Raw genomic sequence first — 16,192 nt, 5'->3', positions numbered from 1 at the left:
AGAGCCCCCATGACCCCTCCAGACCCACCCTGTCCCAAATCTCTGAGGACCCTCCAGAGCCCTGGAAATTTGCCCCCAGTCCCCGGGGACACCCTAGAGCCATAGGACCCCACCCAAGAGCCCTGGGACCCCCCAGACATCCCCTGTCACCTGGGGCTGATGCGCTTGGCCACCACAATGATGTCACCCAGGCTGGCTGGGGACTTCACGCGTGCTCCTGAGCCCATGGTCATGGCCACCAACTTCTCCGTCAGCGTGTGACAGATCTGGGGGACAGCAGCGGGCACTTAGTGCCACCATCAGCACCAGTGCCACCAGTACTAACAATGTCACCATTGCCACCATTACCACAAATGCTGCCCACTATTGACACCAATGTCACTAGTGCCACTGGTGCCACCAGTGCCACCAGTGTGACCCTTGCCACCAGTGCCACTGGTGCCACCACTGCCTACCAGTACCACCAGTACAACCAGGGCTGCCATTGCCACCAGTGTCGCCGCTACCACCATTGTCACCACTGCCACCAGTGCCACGCCCTCACTCACCTTCAGGATGGCGATGCAGTGGGACACCAGACCCCTGTGGAGAGGGAGGAGGGTGTGAATCCACCTGTGTCCCCCCTGCTCTTGTCCCCTGTGTGTCCCCCCTCTCCTGCCAGCCCACACTCGATGTCCCCCAGACCTGTGGGGATATTCCCACCCCAAGACCATCTTGAGGACCATCCCCATGGCTTGGTGACCTCCAAACCTGTCCCCTGCATCCCATGATGGGGAGCTGGCACTGCACAGGGGTCCCCAGCAGTGAGGGGACACAGGGGACACTCACGAGGCGTCCTCGACCCAGTCCTCGTTCTCCAGGATGGCCTCTATGTGGGGGTTGGTGATGACCACATCATCCAGCTCCAGCTCCGAGGGCTCTGATGGTGTCTCCGTGGTCCCCATCAGGTCCACGATGGGTCTGTCAGAGACATGGGGGACATCCCACCAAGGGCCACCTCCTTGGGCTGCCCCACAGCTCCAATGGCCCTGGTGCTGGTGGACGTGTCCCCATCTTTGTCCCCCTGGTGATGTGGATATGTCCCCAACTTCTTCCCTCAGATGATGCTGGACATCCCCTACATCATCCCCCCGACTAAAATGGACGTGTCCCCATCTTTGTTCCCTGGATGATGGGGACATGTCTCCATCTTTGTCCCTTTGATGATGGCTGATGTGTCCCCATCTCTGTCCTCCTGATGACGGTGGGTGAGTTGCCACCTTTGTCCCCCCGATGACTGTGGATGTGTCCCCCACATTGTCTCCTTGATGATGCTGAACATGTCCCCAGCACTGTCCCCAGCCCACGGGGGTTGCAGTCCCTCCTTGGTGGGGACAGGGATACTGCCACCCCCTCCCACTGGGGTCACTCACTTGGTGTCATAGTGGTGCCGCAGGTCCTTGGGGTGACAGTAGCGCTGCCTGCACACCACCACCAGCGCCACAAAGGACGCCAGGAAGATGGTGGCCAGCACCCCGATGGCCACGATGACAACGGTCTCCATGGCTCGTCCCCGCCGCAGGGGCTCAGGCGTCCGGGGCCATCACAGCACACTGGGGGCTGCAGGGACAGGGGCTGCAGGGACAGGGGGACCAGGGACTGGAATCCCACAGATGTTCTCCTCTCCATCCCACACCCCAAATTGCCTGGCCAGGACCAAGTGTCACCCCTAGATTTTCACCCCTCTGTCCCCAGGGTCTTTCTAGAGGCAGTGTCACCTGGGGCATGCGGTGACTCTGGGTGTGGGGTACAGCAGGATTGGGGGGCTGCCCTCATCCCATCACCACGGCTATAGGAACAAGGGGACAGGGAAACAGGCACTGGGGTCAGGAGAGCAAGGCCTGGTCCATAGGGGGGTGTGGGGACCCCCAGAGTGTGTCCTTCTGGGGACACTCACAGCCTTGTCCCTATGGGGACATGGAGACCCCCAGAGCCTTTCCCTGTGGGGCCATGGGCACCCCAGAGACTGATCCCTAGAGGGAGCCCAGAGTTCCTGTCCCTATGGGGCCACAGGGACCCCCAGAGCCCCCAGTTCTGATTCCTGTGGGGTCATGTGGACCTCCAGAGCCCCCTTCCCATGGGAATCCCCCAAATCTGATCCAGCTGGGCCATGGGAACCCCCAAGCCAGCCGTGCTGCAGTAGCCAGGGCCTGTGTGTGTCCCTGTCCCCATGGACAGCAGGACACCAGCCATACCAGGCCCAGGGGACACCCTGTCCCCACCCGGATGGACCGGGAGTCCCTGTGGGGTTCCCATCCTGTGGGGACACACCCCGTGCCCATCCCGCGGGCCGGGGGCTCCATCCCTGCCCTCCCTACCTGCTCCAGCCGGGAGGCACTGCCGGGCGGGACACGGGGACACGCGGGGACGGTGCCACTTCCGTGCCGGGTGTGCAAACACAGCCACACCGACCTTCGCCCCCTGACTCACACCTGGGCCCCCCACGGAGCGGGGGTGCGGGATGGGCCCCCGAAACCCTCTGGCCCCACTGCTTCCCCCCTCCCCTCACCCTTTTTTCTTTCGTCCCTAAATCCCACTGAATTTTAAGCCAGGTTTAGGGATTTGGCTTAGATTTCCAGCCTGGCTGCAGTTGTCCTGCAACCCCACGAGCTGGGGACAGTGAGGGGGGGACAGGGTGCTCCCCCCGCCCCCCCTCCGCCACTTTCTCACTGCGATTAAAGCCTTAAGAGGGATTTTGGCTGCCAAAGCTGCTTTTGCTGTAACCCCCTGGTGCCTGGTCCTGGGGGGGGCACAGCCCAGGGGGTGTCCCCAGGCCCCCCAAAGTGTCCCCAGCGCCGCCCCCAGCCCCAGGGGGTGTCCCTGTCCCGGCTGGGCTGGGGTCAGACCCTGCCCGTGCAGCACCGGGGAAGGTGGGACGTGCTCCAAGGGGAAAAGGGGAGCCTGGGGGAGCACTGGCAGAGGGGTTTGGGGGGTTCTGGGATGGGGGTAGTTCCCGGTCCCGCACAGTCCCGGTTACCGGGGGGTCACGGGGCTGATGGGGTCCTTCTTGGCCCTGGGGGTCGTTCCGGAGACCCAGAGGTGGGGGTGAGGGTCTCTGGGGGGTCCCGACACGGCTCTATGGGAGGGATCGCTCCCAGGGTCCCCGACAGCGCCGGGGGTCCCGTGGGGAGTTGGGGGATGCCTGGGGGGGTCCCGGGCGGGAGATCCCCTCCCAGCTCCCTCGGCGGGTCCCTGCGACCCTCCCGGGTCCCCTCAATCCCTCCCGGACCCCCGCACCTGGAGCGGCTCCGCCGCGGCCGCGAACAAGATGGAGCCGGGCGGGGGGCGCGGAGCGGGGCCGGGAGCGGGGTGGGATCGGGATGGGAGCGGGGAGGGAGCAGAGAGGGAGCGGGGTGGGATCGGGATGGGAGCGGGGAGGGAGCAGAGAGGGAGCGGGGATCGGCCGGGCCCTGCCCCCGGCACCGCCCCCCTCCCGCCCCGAGGGGGCCCGAGGGTCCCCTGCGCCTCCCAAAGTTCTGAAGTGCGTCCCATGCATCCAAAAGTGTCCCGAAATGTCCCAAAGCACTCCCACTGCGCTCCTGAAGAATGCCCTCGTGTCACAAAGTACCTCCTTGTGCTCCAATGTGGCTCCAGTGCACCCCAAGGTGGCTCCGTTCAGTCCCAAAGTGCCCCTGCTGCACCCTCGAAGCATTGTCTTGTCCCCCAAGGCATCCCCTTGTGCCCCCAAATTCCCCCCCTGCATTCCACACAGTCCCTTTCCTGTCCCCAGTTGTGTCCCCCTGTGTCCCAAAGTCTCCCAGTTGCATCCCAAATTGTCTCCATTGTGTCCCAAATCACCGTCCCTGCACTCCTGAGGTTTTCCTTTGTCCTGAAAATCCTTGTGCCCCAAAATGATCCCACTGCACCCCGAAGTGTCTCTGTCTTGTCCCAAAGTGTCCCCACTGCAGTCCAGCCTGGCCCCATTACATCCCTACCACACCCCAAAGTGCCCTTGCTGTGTCCCCAAATGTCCCCTCTGTACCCCAGCCATCCCTGTGTCCCCAACTGCTGCCATGTGCTGTCCTTGCTGTGTTTCAAAGCAAAGGACATGTGTCCCATATCCCCACGCCTCCTCCTCGTGTCCCTGCCATGCCCTTTATTGTCCCCATGACGTCCCAAAGCACTTCAGTCATGTTCCTTGCCATCCTTTTTTGTCCCATCCAGTCCTGGTTGTGTCATGACCCAAAGTGCCCCCACCCCAGGAGGTGGCTCTGGGTGATGGGAACTCATGTCCCATGACTGTGTGGCTCTCATCACGTCTCACTGTCTGTGGTGACATTGGTGGTGACACAGTGCTTGGTGACACCAGCCAGGAATGATGTCCCAGGTCCCCTCATCCTCATGGGGTACGAAGTCGATGTGGTGTCCCTGGGGGTCACCAGGAGCCAAGGAGCACCGAGCCCCTGTTGTGCCACCCACATCCCTGGGATGTCCCCTTGTCCTGCCAGCAACACCTCACCCCTGTGTCTGCATGGGCTCTTTATTTGGGATCGGGGCAGGGGCTGCAGCCACGGCACTGCCCGGCCCCTCTCTGCCCGCCGGTGCCACCGCCCAGCAGGCCCTGCCCGCCGGATCCTCCCTGCTGCCACCGGGAATGCCGGCTCCAGGGGGGCACTGCAGGGCTCCACTGACCACGGGGACCCCCCGAGCCCCACACACCCCCTGGGGCTCAGCCCCCCGAATCCGGCCCCGGTGGGATGGGGTGGCCAAGGAGGACCCCCTGGGGTGTCCTCCCTTGAGCCGGGTCACCGTGCTGCCCTCCATGGAGCCACCACCGAGGTGACACATGGCCAAGTCCTTCCTGGAGACGCTGCTCCATCAAGTCCCCACTGCCAGGCTCATCCCCAGAGTCTATCCGTCAGGGAAGATGTACCCATAGTGGTTGAGGATGTGCTCCACCACCTGGTTCTGGAAGACCATGTGCATGGCCATGTTGCCCTCCTCGCTGGCCGGCCGCAGCAGCGTGGGGCCGAAGACGATGGCGACGCTCTGCACCGACATGCGGTTCTCCTCCTTGTGTTCCACCACCCTGCAGGACAGGGGAGTGTCACCAGCATGGCCCCGACCCCGGGGCCTGTCCCCAAAGTCGTGTTCTGCCTTCCTCCACTGGGTTGGGTTTGAGGGAACAAGGGGGTGTCACCTGCAGAGGTGGCGGAAAAGGACCTTCATGGTGTCATGGTGGGCGGGTGGCAGGGACAGCACCAGGTCCCGGATGCAGTGGCCCCGCAGGGACAGGTCCTGAATCTCTGCCAGGGTGAGAAGGCATGGTGGGGTGCTGGCTCCAGCAATCACAACAACTCTGTCCCCACCTCCATTCCCATCCTCATCTCATCCTTGTCCCCATCCTCATCCCCATCTCCATCATCCCCCCCGTCCCAGTTCCTGTCTCCATTCCCATCCCTTTTCTATCTCATTCCTGTCCCCAACCCCATCCTTGTACCCTTCCCCATCCCATCTCTGCTCGATTCCAGTTCCCATCCTTATCTCCATCCCATCCCATCCCATGGATCCCATCCCACCCCCTGTCCCTGTCCCTCACTGATGGCAGCGATGAACTTGTCGAAGTGGCTGAAGGGGACAAGTGGCTCTGGCAGCTCCCGCAGGAAGAGCTTCAGTGCCCCGGTGACAACGTGGATGTCCTCCCAGCGCCCGTCATCCAGGTCCAGCTGCTCGTCTGGGGGTGGAGCAGTATCTCAGCTGTGTCCAGAGCCCCAGGGATGGGTGGGTGGTCCCTGGCTGCCCCCTCCCCTGTCCCTCTGCCCCTGAAGGGGGTGATACCCCATTGTCCCCACTATCACTGCAGGTGACCGTACCGTGCTCCACCTTGTAGCGCAGTTTCTGGATGGTGGCCAGGTTGCCACTGACCCGGTACAGCCCATCAATGTCCAGACCTGGGCAGGTGGAGATGGAGGGAAGCTCCCAGTTAAACAATCCATGCTGGGATGGGACATTAGGCACTCTTGAGGGAACTCCAGGTCCCCATGTGTCCCTGCTGTCCCCTGGAGGATGCCCACAGCCAGGTGACACATGGTGACAGTGACCAGTACAGCTGTGTCAGTGCCCACAGGAGCCAGTACCAGGCTTCCCAGGAAAAGCGAACATCCCATGTAGGCTGTCGCTGGAGCTGTCCCCATGTCCCCATGCTGGTGTCCCAGGCTGTCCCTGTCCCCTGTACCTCGCCTCTCCACGGTCCAGATGCACTGCAGGACGAAGCGTGGCACCGTCCCTCGCTCCCGCTCGCACAGAGCCAGCAGTGAGCAGCCAAAAACCTGGTCTAGGAACACAGCAGGGACATGAGCAAGGCCAGGGGACACCAGGAGGGTGGCTAGTGGGGGACAGGGTTGGGGACAGAGGGTCTTGTTCCCATAGGAATGTTCCACCAGGGTGGCTGGAGGTGATGGGACATACCTGAGCCCATCACCAAGATGCTGGGTCAGGCTTGGGCTTGGTCACTCAACCCAGGGTCCCAGCTCCCCCCTTGGCTGTCCCAGCTCCAGCCCTGGCTGTCCCAGCTCCCCCCTTGGCTGTCCCAGCTCCAGCCCTGGCTGTCCCAGCTCCCCCATTGGCTGTCCCAGCTCCAGCCCTGGCTGTCCCCTCTTGCCCTCCAGCCTGCAGACATCCCGAGGGACTCAGCCCCGTTCCATCACCCACCCTTGACAGGCCCTGTCCCAACACACCATCCCACTCTGGATTTGCCCTCACCCCAGCACATATCCTCGATCCAGCACCCCGGATCCTGCCCCGCACACCCACCCTTGATGTAGCCCCTCTCCCGCAGGGATTGCATCGTCGGCCGCCTCTGCAGGAACTTGCGGAGTTTGTTCCGGACTCGGCTGGTGTCACTCTCGGCACTGCCCGTCACCTGCCCGGCCGCTGCCGGGGACATGGCACACGTCAGCACCGTCCCCAGGGTCCGCCCGGGCGCTCCCGGCCCGTCCCAGCCCGGGACCCGCAGGGTCGGTGGCACTGCCCGGCCCCCGTGCCCATCCCGGGTGCCCGTGCTCACCTGCCCTCCGCTCCTCGCCGCCCCCCAGCCTCTCCCGGGAGCCGAATTCAGCCCGAATTTCGGCCTCCTCCTCTCCGGGGATGTCGGAGCCCTACGGAAGCGGCACGGTGAGACGCGGGCCCCGGCCCCAGGGTGGCCGCGGGGGTGGGGAGCCCTGCTCACCCTCCGGCCGATGCTGTCGGCGATGGCCTTGTGCCAGGCGGTGATGATCTGCTCTGAGTCATGCTGGATGAGGAATTCCGAGCCCTCCCGCGTCCTCAGCTGCCGGAGCGACAGGCAAAGGTCAGGGAAAGGGCACGGGGCTGCCGCAACCACGCGGATTTGGGAACCAGGATGTGTCTGAGCCCGGCGCCAGCTGCGATGACACCAAACGGTGCCGTCTGCGGGGAGCTGGAGCGGCTCCTCCCTGTGCAAAGCCCCTCTGGGAGCCGGGATGTCCCTTGGTGGCCTCGCCGTGCCCATCAGAACGGGACAGTGACCAGCAGTGCCAGTCCCTGTACTCCCACCCTGGCACGTCCTCAGCATCCCCACTTCCATCCCGTGCTGGGATGAACTGGGCAGGTATGGCACTGCCCTATGGGCCACGTGTGGACCCTGGGGTGTGACCAGTGTCCCTCCTGCTGTCACCTGCTCACCTCCAGGACATTCTTCTTGCTAGACTTGTCCCTGCCGGCCCAGGTGAGGGTGGCCCCGTGCAGCTTCACCGTGTGCTCGGGGGTGGTCAGGGTGCTGGGGTGCCTCTGTGGGGACAAGGGGATGAGGGTGGCACCTGCCCAGAGGGGACAGGGACATCGAGATCCTGCTGGGGGGTGTGGACTGCCCTCCTCCAGAAAAGGCAAAGTTGCCAGATGTCCTTTGTGGGACTTCTCTGTCCCCTCCTATGGTCTCTGCAGGACTAGGACATGGGTGGGGTGAGGGTCATGGCCACCAGCTTGAGGACAGCCAGGTCCTAGGGCTGCCATCACCTCAAGGGACATTCCCAGCCCTCCCTAGGGATCCTGGGGGGGCTCCAGCTTTGAGGTCCCTTTCAGTGGCACTGCAGGAAGGGAGAAAGTGGCTGTCCCCAAGGAGGGGGATTTTGCAGGGGGAGAGCATCAGACCCACTGCTTCTCCCCATGTCCTGGTTTTTGGGGTGCTTTGGCCACGGTCCCCCTGCCCCAAGACCTCTGGACCCCCAAACAGAGCCCTGAACTCCCGAGGTGGGGCCAGCACTGTCTCCCCAGCTGTGGGTCCCCTGCCTTCCTCCCCCCGTTGCTGTCCCCACAGGGTGTTGCAAGACCCACGGCAACTTCTGCATCCGGTGGCAGCTGCTGGGCACTGCATGGGGGGGAGCTGGACCCGGGGGAGGGGACTGGGGCCGGCTCTGCTTCCTCCTGCTGGCTCCCACCAGCTCCGGGCGCTCCGACACTGTCACCCCTGCAGGGAGCATGGGTGTGCTGGGGGGTGAGCAGACATGTCCCAGTGCTGAGGTCCCTGTGCAGGGCACCTGCCCTGGCCTGTGGGTCCTGGTCCCATCCTTCAAGTGCTGATTCCTCCCCACAGTGCTGGGGGTCCTATTTTGTGGATGCTGGCCCTGTCCCCTGGACGTTTGCCTCATCCTATGGGTACTGGTCCCATCCTGCAGCTTCGATCCCATTCTGTAGATCCTTGCCCTGTCCTAAGGATACTGGTCCTATCCTGCGGATGCTGGCCCCATTCTGTGGGTGCTGGCCGTGGTCCCCCTGCCCCAAGAGCCTCTGCACCCCCTAGACAGAGCCCTGAACCCCCACCCCAGAGGTGAGGCCAGCGCTGTGTTCCCTGCAGGTGCTGCCCCTATCCTACACACATTGGCCACATCCTGGAAGTCCTTGTCCAGTCCCATGGGTGCTGGCCCCGTCCCACGGGAGCTGCCCTGCCCCAAGGCCACTGGGGCTCTTACCAAGGCACTGGCAGCTGAGTGCTTGGAGTCCTTGAAGAAGGTGAGGATTCCCCCTTCCAGCACAGTCCAGGAGGAGCTCCAATTCTTCCTGGGGAGGGGAGCAGGGGTCACACAGAGATAGCACAGCCCCTTCCCCCTGCTGGCCTCCTGTCTCCAGTGGCAGGGGACACCGGGATGTCCTTACCGGAGCCGCTTCCCTCTGTCCACTGTCTTGGTCCGGTTGAGCACCCCAGCTTTTTCGAGGCTTTTAAACTGGAAAGTGAAGGTGGGGGTGTCAAATTTGGCCCTTGCTCTCCCTGGTGCTGGGGCGAGGGCAGGCTGGATGCCCCTCCCTGGGTGCTCACCTTGTCCTCCTTGCTGCCTGGTGCCGGTGACACGGCGCCGTACCAGGCGAAGAGCCCGCTGTCCTGGCTGGAGCCGCTGCTGGCCCGCTCGTGGCGGCCGCCTGATGGCACCTGGGCAGGGAGGGGTCAGGTAAAGTCCAAGATGCCCCTGCCAGGAGGGGGCTGGGCTGCACACCCATGGCACCCCAGAGCTCCTGCAGCCCCTGCTCTGTGGGTTCGTGAGGATGTTTATCCCTGGCAGTCACCCCTGTCTGCATCTTTCCCTGTCCATGATCCTGTCCCCATCCCCATTGCTGTCCCTGTCCTTGTCCATAACCCATCCCCATCTCCATCCCAGTTCCTATCTCTGTGTTCATCCCTCTTCCATTTCCTGTCCCTTTCCCTGGCCCCATCCCCATTCTCAACCCTGTCCCAATCCCTATTCCCATCCCTCTCCTGTACCGTGTCAGGGGCGAAGTGCTCAGGGTAGAACATGAGTCCCTCGGGGTGGCCATGCCCATACCAGCCCGGGGACGAGCCCAGCTCCTCGGGGCGCCTCGGGGACAGGCAGAGAGAGGCCCCCTGGTCATAGGAGCCCACAGGCGAATAGTCTTCCTCAGGATAACACTCCAGCTCATCTGGAGACAGGTCAGGATAATCCGTTTCTGGAGTGGGTGGCTGGAGAGAAAAGAAAGTTCAAGATCTTGTGCCCAGACAAGAGATCTGCAGCTCTGTGTTGCTCGCCCAGGTGGGTGCTGCCCCATCTCCATCATCTCCATTCCCATTTTTGTCTCCATTCCCATCTCCATCTCAATCCCTGTCTCCATCTCCATTCTCATTCCTGTTTCCATCTCCAACTCAATCCCAGTATCCATTCCATTGTCCATCTTCATCTGCACCTTCACCTTGATTCCCATCTCTGTCTCCCATCTCCAGCTTCATCCCTGTCTCCATCTCCATCCCATCCCTGTTTCCATCTCCATCCCATCCCTGTTTCCATCTCCATTCCCCTCCCTTTCTACATTCCTGTATCTGTTCCCATCTCCATTCCCTATCTCCATCTTTGTTTCCATATTCATCTCCATTTCATTTCCCATCCTTCCTCAATCTTCAGCTCTGCCTCCATTTTCATCCCATCCCTGTTTCCATCTGTATTCTCATCCTTTCCTACACCCCTGTATCCATACCCATGTCCATCTTCATCTGTCTTCATCTCCATTCCCATCTGTCTCTATGTTTCCATCTCCATTGCATCTCCCACATCTTTCTCAATCCCAATCTGTCTCCATTTTCATCCCATCCCTTTTTCATCTTCATTCCCATCTGTTTCCATCTCCATCTCCATTGCATCTCCCACACTTTTCTCAATCCCTCTCTGTCTCTGTCTCTGTCTCCATTTTCATCCCATCCCATCTCCATTTCCATCCCTGTCTCTAATCCCATCCCTGTCTCCACACCCATCCCTCTCTTCACTCCCATCCCATTTTCATCTCCAATCCCATCCCTGTCTCCATTCCCATCCCTGTCTCCACTCCCATCCCTGTCTCCACTCCCATCCCATTTCCATCTCCATTCCCATCCCTGTCTCCATTCCCATCCCTTTTTCATGTCCATTCCCATCCCTGTCTCCACTCCCATTCCTGTCTCTGCCCCCACCCCAAGCCCATGTCCGCGCCACGCCGGGTGCTCACCCTGTGCTCCATGGCACCGTACCGCGTCCCCCCAGGGATCTCCCGGGGGCTTCCCGTGTCTCCTGCAGTGGGGGGGTCCCACGACGTCTCACCTGTCACCGAATTATAGAAAAAAGTCTGTCCGCTTCCTTCGTCCACGTGCTGTTCCCACTCGGGAAGCTCCGGGCTGTGTGCGAGCGAGGAGGCGGGAGAGGCGGCGGGACTCACTCCATCGGCCGCCTGCCCGAAGGGACAATCCCACGTGGTCTCGCCCGTCACTGGGTTGTAATAAAACAAATGTCCACTGTCCGTGTCCGTGTGGGTTTCCCAGTCCGACACGGAGCCGCCGGGCTCCTCTGGGGCCGAGCTGGCGGCGGCCTCTCCCCGCAGCTCCTGGATGTTGAGGTAGATGGGATCAGGCGTCTCCTCTGACTCCTTGTGTGCCTGGGGGAACACGGATGTGTCACTACTGAGCTGGGATGGCATTCCTGGGATGTCCCCACCGTGGTGTTCGGGTGGCCGATGGGTGAGGCACCGAGGGGCTGGATCCTGCCCTGGCTGCTGGGTCACCCCCCTGCCTGGGCCCCCAAAGGTGTGGGGCAGGAGGTGCCAGTGATGGGAAGCCAGGAGGGGGAGAGGAGCACTCACAGCAGAGTGGGGCAGGGAGCACCCACTGGCACTGGGATGAGCACATGGAGGGACATTGAGGAACCCAGTGCCAGCACCTGTGTCACCTGCTGCTGGCAGCACCCTCACAACCAGCACCATGTCACTGGCACCTGCATGACCCACTGCTGCAACAGCACCTGCAGCACTGGTACCTGTGTCACTGCATCATCAGTACCTGCATCATCAGCACCTCCTGCAGCACTGCTACCCATGTCACCCACATCATCAACACCTGTGTCCCTGGTACCCACTCATGCAGCACCTGTGTCATTGGTACCTGCATCACCCACACCTGCATTACTGGTACCTCCATCACCCCCTGGATACAGCACCCACATCACTGGTACCTGCATCACCCACACCCACACCCACACCCACATCACTGGTACCTGTATGACCTGCTCTGTGTAGCACCCACAGCACTGACACCCAAACCATGAACACCCACAACCTCTGCACTGACATCTGCGGTCCCAACACCTCCAACCTGCTCATCCCCTGCACCCCCAGCTTCTGCTCCCACCTCCCCAGCACCCCAAAACTCACACCCATCTCCCCCTCACATGCACCCCAGAACTCTCACCACCTGCACCCTGGGACATTTCCAGCACCCACAGACCTGGCCTCCCGCCCAGAGCCGGATGCTGAACCAGACAGTCCCATCACCACATCCCAAAATAGCATCCCCAGCACCAGCCTGGCTGGCCCCACCCGTGGGGACGCCTGGGGTAGGGGGATGTGTCCCCTGGGACCAGGAGGGTGCTGCCAGCGGGGAACCCCCTCCTATCACCCTTTGATCTCCCCGGCTTTACAGCCTGAGTATCTCACTAACGGCTCGGGGACAAAGGTCCCAACGCCAGCCCTGCCCATCTCCCCGAGGGAGGTGACAGTAGGTGCACTGTCCTTGGGGACACCCGGGATCAGAGTGGGGCAGCAGCTCGACGACACCTCTCATCCTCCCCCCATTACCCCATGATCCCCCACCATGGTGAGCAGGGCCAGAAACTACTGGGGGGCCCACCCTCCTCCTGGGGACAAGGAACACGGGGGTGGCAATGGGGCATCCCTGGCACTGAGGCCCCCCAGCACCTCTCTCTCTCCTATGGGTGCATCCCCAGGGGGTCCTCACCCCCGGGGGGGGGGGTTGGGTGCCCCTCCCCACTTAGGGATGGGCATTGTGGCACTGCCGGTGCCCATAAACCCCCAGGGAAACCTGAGGGGGAGCCTGGCAAGGGGTGACCCCAAAACACCCCCCTGTCCCCCGGCTGGGAGCACCCTTGGGTGCTGCCTACCTTCCCCAAGCGCAGCAGCTGCAATGCCCTGCTCCGGGCCCGCCGCGGCCCCCCCGGCGCCCGGTCACCCATGGCAGTGCCACCGGGGCAGCTCTGGGGGCACCAGGGTGGGCACAGCCGGGGGGACAGCACGAGGCTCCGGTAACGCCGCTGGCGCCCCGAGCCGGGCCCTGCACCCACCGCGCTTCCTGCCGGGCTCGGGGAGCGGAAGAGGCGCCCAGGGCGGAACTGGCTGCTGCTCGTGGGGTTGTTGTCACCCGTCACCCACAACCTGCCACTCGTCACCCACTCTGGCAAAGCCAAGGCAACTGAGCAGGAACTGCTCCAGGGTGAATGCTGAGCAGGAATTGCACTGGGATGATTTTGGATGGCCCATCTGGTGTCACACTGATCAAATGGAAGCTGATCTGGAGCTGCTGTGTCCCCACAACACCGGGATCAGCCCATCCCATCCCATCCCATCCCATCTCATCCCATCCCATCCCATCCCAGCGGGTGCAGAGGGTGGCAGGCTCGAGGCCACCATGGTCCTGCCATGCCTGATGCTGGATGGTTTTGGCACTGGTTGGATTTGGGCAGGGAAGGGGAATGCTCCCATGGTGGCACTGGGGTTGGGGACCATGCTGTGTCACTCCCAGAGGGGGCTCAGTGGCTTTGAGTGTGCAAAAGGCACAGCTGGGGGCACGAGGTATAAAATAGCGTGAAAATCAGGTGAAAATGGGGTGCAAAACACAGCCCCCCACCACCAATACCCCATTTCCTCCAGCAACTCCCCCAGGTGCCACAATCCCTCCAGCTCTTCCTGAAGTGGGGGACACCCAGGCTTGGGGTGCTCCAGGTGCCCGGGGTTACTCCGAAGTGAGGTGCTCGGGGACAAGGAAGGAGTGGACAAGGTCGTGGGCCCCACCCCTCTGCCGGCACTGTCTCACCCTGTGTAGCCCCACCCGCCTTGGTGGCCGGCGGGGACCCCCACCCTTGGGTGCCCCCCTCGGGGAGGTGCAGCCCAGGGGGTGCTGAGCAGAGCCCTTTGCTACTTACTGGTGTGGGGTGAGCGTGGGTTTGGGGTGTCGGGGCGCTGGCCTGTGCCGGGGTGCACCCAGCACCCACCTCGGTCAATGGGTGCTGCGCCCAGGTGAGGCTCCCGCCCCGGCAGGGAGGAGCTGCCGCGCTTCCCTGTTAACCCTTTCTGCCTCCTCTCAACCCGGAACGCTCCGGGAACCTGAGGGATCCTGCAAAACCCCTCTGGGTGATGCTGAGGACCCCCCAGAGACCACGGGGTTCTGCAGAATAGGGGGCTGAGAGAATCCAGGGGTGCCCATGAGGGTGGGGGAACTGAGGCACGGGCCAGGGGCTGAGGATGGAGGGTGCGCGGTGGAGTCCCTGTGTGTGGGGTCCCCCACATCTCCGAAATGGTTAATTCGGGCAAACCCCTATGATGGGGTCACCTGCAGGTTTGTCCCATGGGGTCAGCTCAGTGGGGAGACCTGGGGTGTCCCAGCAGTGGCTGCGGTGCCGGGGTGTCATCCCACTCTGTGCCGGGGGTCACAGGGTCATGGTGGGGGAACACGGCCACTGAATCAGCCGAGGGGGCAACGCTCAACACCCCTACCCGCTAACCACCCCCCCCGCCCCCGCCCCGCAACGCAGCTTTTGGGGACAGCAGCGGGGATGTCACCGTACCTGAGCTGCGGGGCCGGCCCCCGGCCACCTCCTGGCCACGTCCCTGTCCTTGCCGGAGGCGCAGAGGGTCTCGGAGCGGCTCTTCCCGAGCGGCCGAGCGTGTCCTGGGGGGTCCCCGCGTGCCCCCATGGCAGCAGTGGCACTGCGAGGTGCTGGTGTCACCCGCGCCAGGTCATCCAGGGAGTGCGAAGGTCTCACAGGCTCAGCGGGGTGCGGGGTCAGCCCCGGCAGGACCCGAAAAGAGCTGAGTGATGGTGGTGAGTCCCTCCTGGGCACCGAGTCTCTCCTGGGCACAGAATCCCTCTGGAGCACCGAGTCCCTCCTGGGCACCGAATCTCTCCTGGGCACAGAATCTCTCTGGAGCACCGAGTCTCTCCTGGGCACCGGGCACCCTCCTGCCGGCTCCCCCGGCTCGGCGGCGCCGATGAACCGATACTCGTAGGCTGGCGGGGGCTGAGGGACGAGCGCGGCCGGCTCCGTCGCAGCATGTCCCGGTGGCGAAGGGTCAAGCGGGGCTGGGGCAGCGATGGGCGGCAGCTCCTTGACGTACTGGGCCGGGATGTAGAAGGGCCGGGCGTCCCCGCTCCTGCGGACGTGCCACCAGTGCGGGTTGGTGCGTTTGAGCAGGACATAGCGCTCGTTGGGTTTGATGGAGACCAAGGTGCCGTCCTTGGCGCGGTACTCGAAGCCGTACTCCACCAGCACCAGCGCCTCCTCCGCCGGCTCCGCCGCCTCCATGGCCTCTCCGCGCCTCTGCCTGCGGGACACGGGGCAGGGGAAGGTGACGGCAGCGCCCAGCCCCTCCTGGGCCGAGGACCCTCCAGCTCAGCTCCCCCGGGGTCCCCGCTGAGCTGCCGCCCTACTCGGTGGGTTCGCAAACCGCCCGAACCTGCTGGAACACCCTGGGGTCACCGCCACCATCCTTGCCACCATGCCCGAGACCCCAAAGCCACGGAGCCCCCGGTCGCCGAGCCCGCGGTCCCCGAGCCCCGCTCTCACCTGCGGCCGGCGCTGGGGCGGGTGCGCGCCCGCGGTGCCGCTCGTGCCCGCGCCGGGCCGGTCCCGACTCGCCCGGTTTCCGCCGCCGCCTCGACGAGAGACGGGGCCGGGCTCCGCGGCGGGTGCGTGCCCGGCCCCCGCTGCAGCTCCGGGTGCTGGGGCGCGTCCTGTCCCCTCGGCGGGCGGGACGGGACGGTGGCGGAGGGGACCCGCTGCCGCCCGACGAGGAAACGGCTCCTCGGGAGGTTCCTGCCGCAGGAAGGGCCCAGCCCCGCTGCTGCCGGGATCTGCGCTGCTGCCGGATCTGGCACGGCCTCCCTGGGCAGTGGGATGGGGACCCCATTAGGGGGGCCCATGGGAGCTGCTCTGCCCTGGTTTTTGTCCCCATGCACCCCAGGGAGTTCTGCTGTGTTGGTGGGCACATGCCAAGTCCTCCCAGCACACGAGTGGTGGGGAAAACAACAATGGGAGAAGCTGACACCAGCGGGGAGCAGCTGGGAAGGAAAATGGGGCAGGAAAAATGGGGGAGGGACCCCCAACCACTTGCCCAAGTGAAACCCTGGAGGATGGAGGAAGGGCAAGAAGGATGGGGGATG

The 16,192-nt window shown here is 63.5% G+C and overlaps 2 protein-coding genes across 3 annotated transcripts in view; both read right to left on the bottom strand.

The window, feature by feature from the left end:
- Positions 1 to 3,359, bottom strand: part of TMEM98 (transmembrane protein 98) — a 4,431-nt gene extending 1,072 nt beyond the window's left edge. Inside the window, exons 1-5 of one of the 2 annotated variants that reach the window (XM_041461971.1) lie at positions 3,277 to 3,359; positions 1,413 to 1,614; positions 829 to 960; positions 549 to 582; positions 151 to 266 (exon numbers count right to left, since the gene is read on the bottom strand). In XM_041461971.1, the coding sequence (XP_041317905.1) occupies positions 151 to 266; positions 549 to 582; positions 829 to 960; positions 1,413 to 1,543 (413 nt within the window). In that variant the 5' untranslated portion in view covers positions 1,544 to 1,614; positions 3,277 to 3,359. Of the gene's footprint in view, positions 1 to 150; positions 267 to 548; positions 583 to 828; positions 961 to 1,412; positions 1,640 to 3,276 lie in introns of those variants that run through there. The other variant, XM_041461972.1, reaches the window with a different exon arrangement.
- A 1,146-nt stretch (positions 3,360 to 4,505) lies between these two features.
- Positions 4,506 to 16,169, bottom strand: ARHGAP27 (Rho GTPase activating protein 27). Its single transcript, XM_041461953.1, is given in 19 exon segments — positions 4,506 to 5,068; positions 5,180 to 5,285; positions 5,579 to 5,713; positions 5,853 to 5,930; positions 6,215 to 6,313; positions 6,793 to 6,912; positions 7,046 to 7,136; positions 7,208 to 7,306; positions 7,681 to 7,785; positions 8,964 to 9,051; positions 9,148 to 9,215; positions 9,308 to 9,418; positions 9,749 to 9,964; positions 10,978 to 11,400; positions 14,598 to 15,354; positions 15,597 to 15,712; positions 15,715 to 15,777; positions 15,780 to 15,876; positions 15,878 to 16,169. Coding segments are annotated over 19 exon segments (3,093 nt in total). The 5' UTR covers positions 16,021 to 16,169; the 3' UTR covers positions 4,506 to 4,890.
- Between the last annotated feature and the right edge of the window lie 23 nt (positions 16,170 to 16,192).

The sequence above is a fragment of the Pyrgilauda ruficollis genome, unplaced genomic scaffold, assembly GCF_017590135.1.
Source record: "Pyrgilauda ruficollis isolate IOZ18807 unplaced genomic scaffold, ASM1759013v1 scaffold159, whole genome shotgun sequence".
In the NCBI taxonomy this organism is placed as follows: Eukaryota; Metazoa; Chordata; class Aves; order Passeriformes; family Passeridae; genus Pyrgilauda; species Pyrgilauda ruficollis.
Note: the sequence above shows the minus strand (reverse complement) of the source record. Positions and strands in the feature narration are given on the sequence as shown.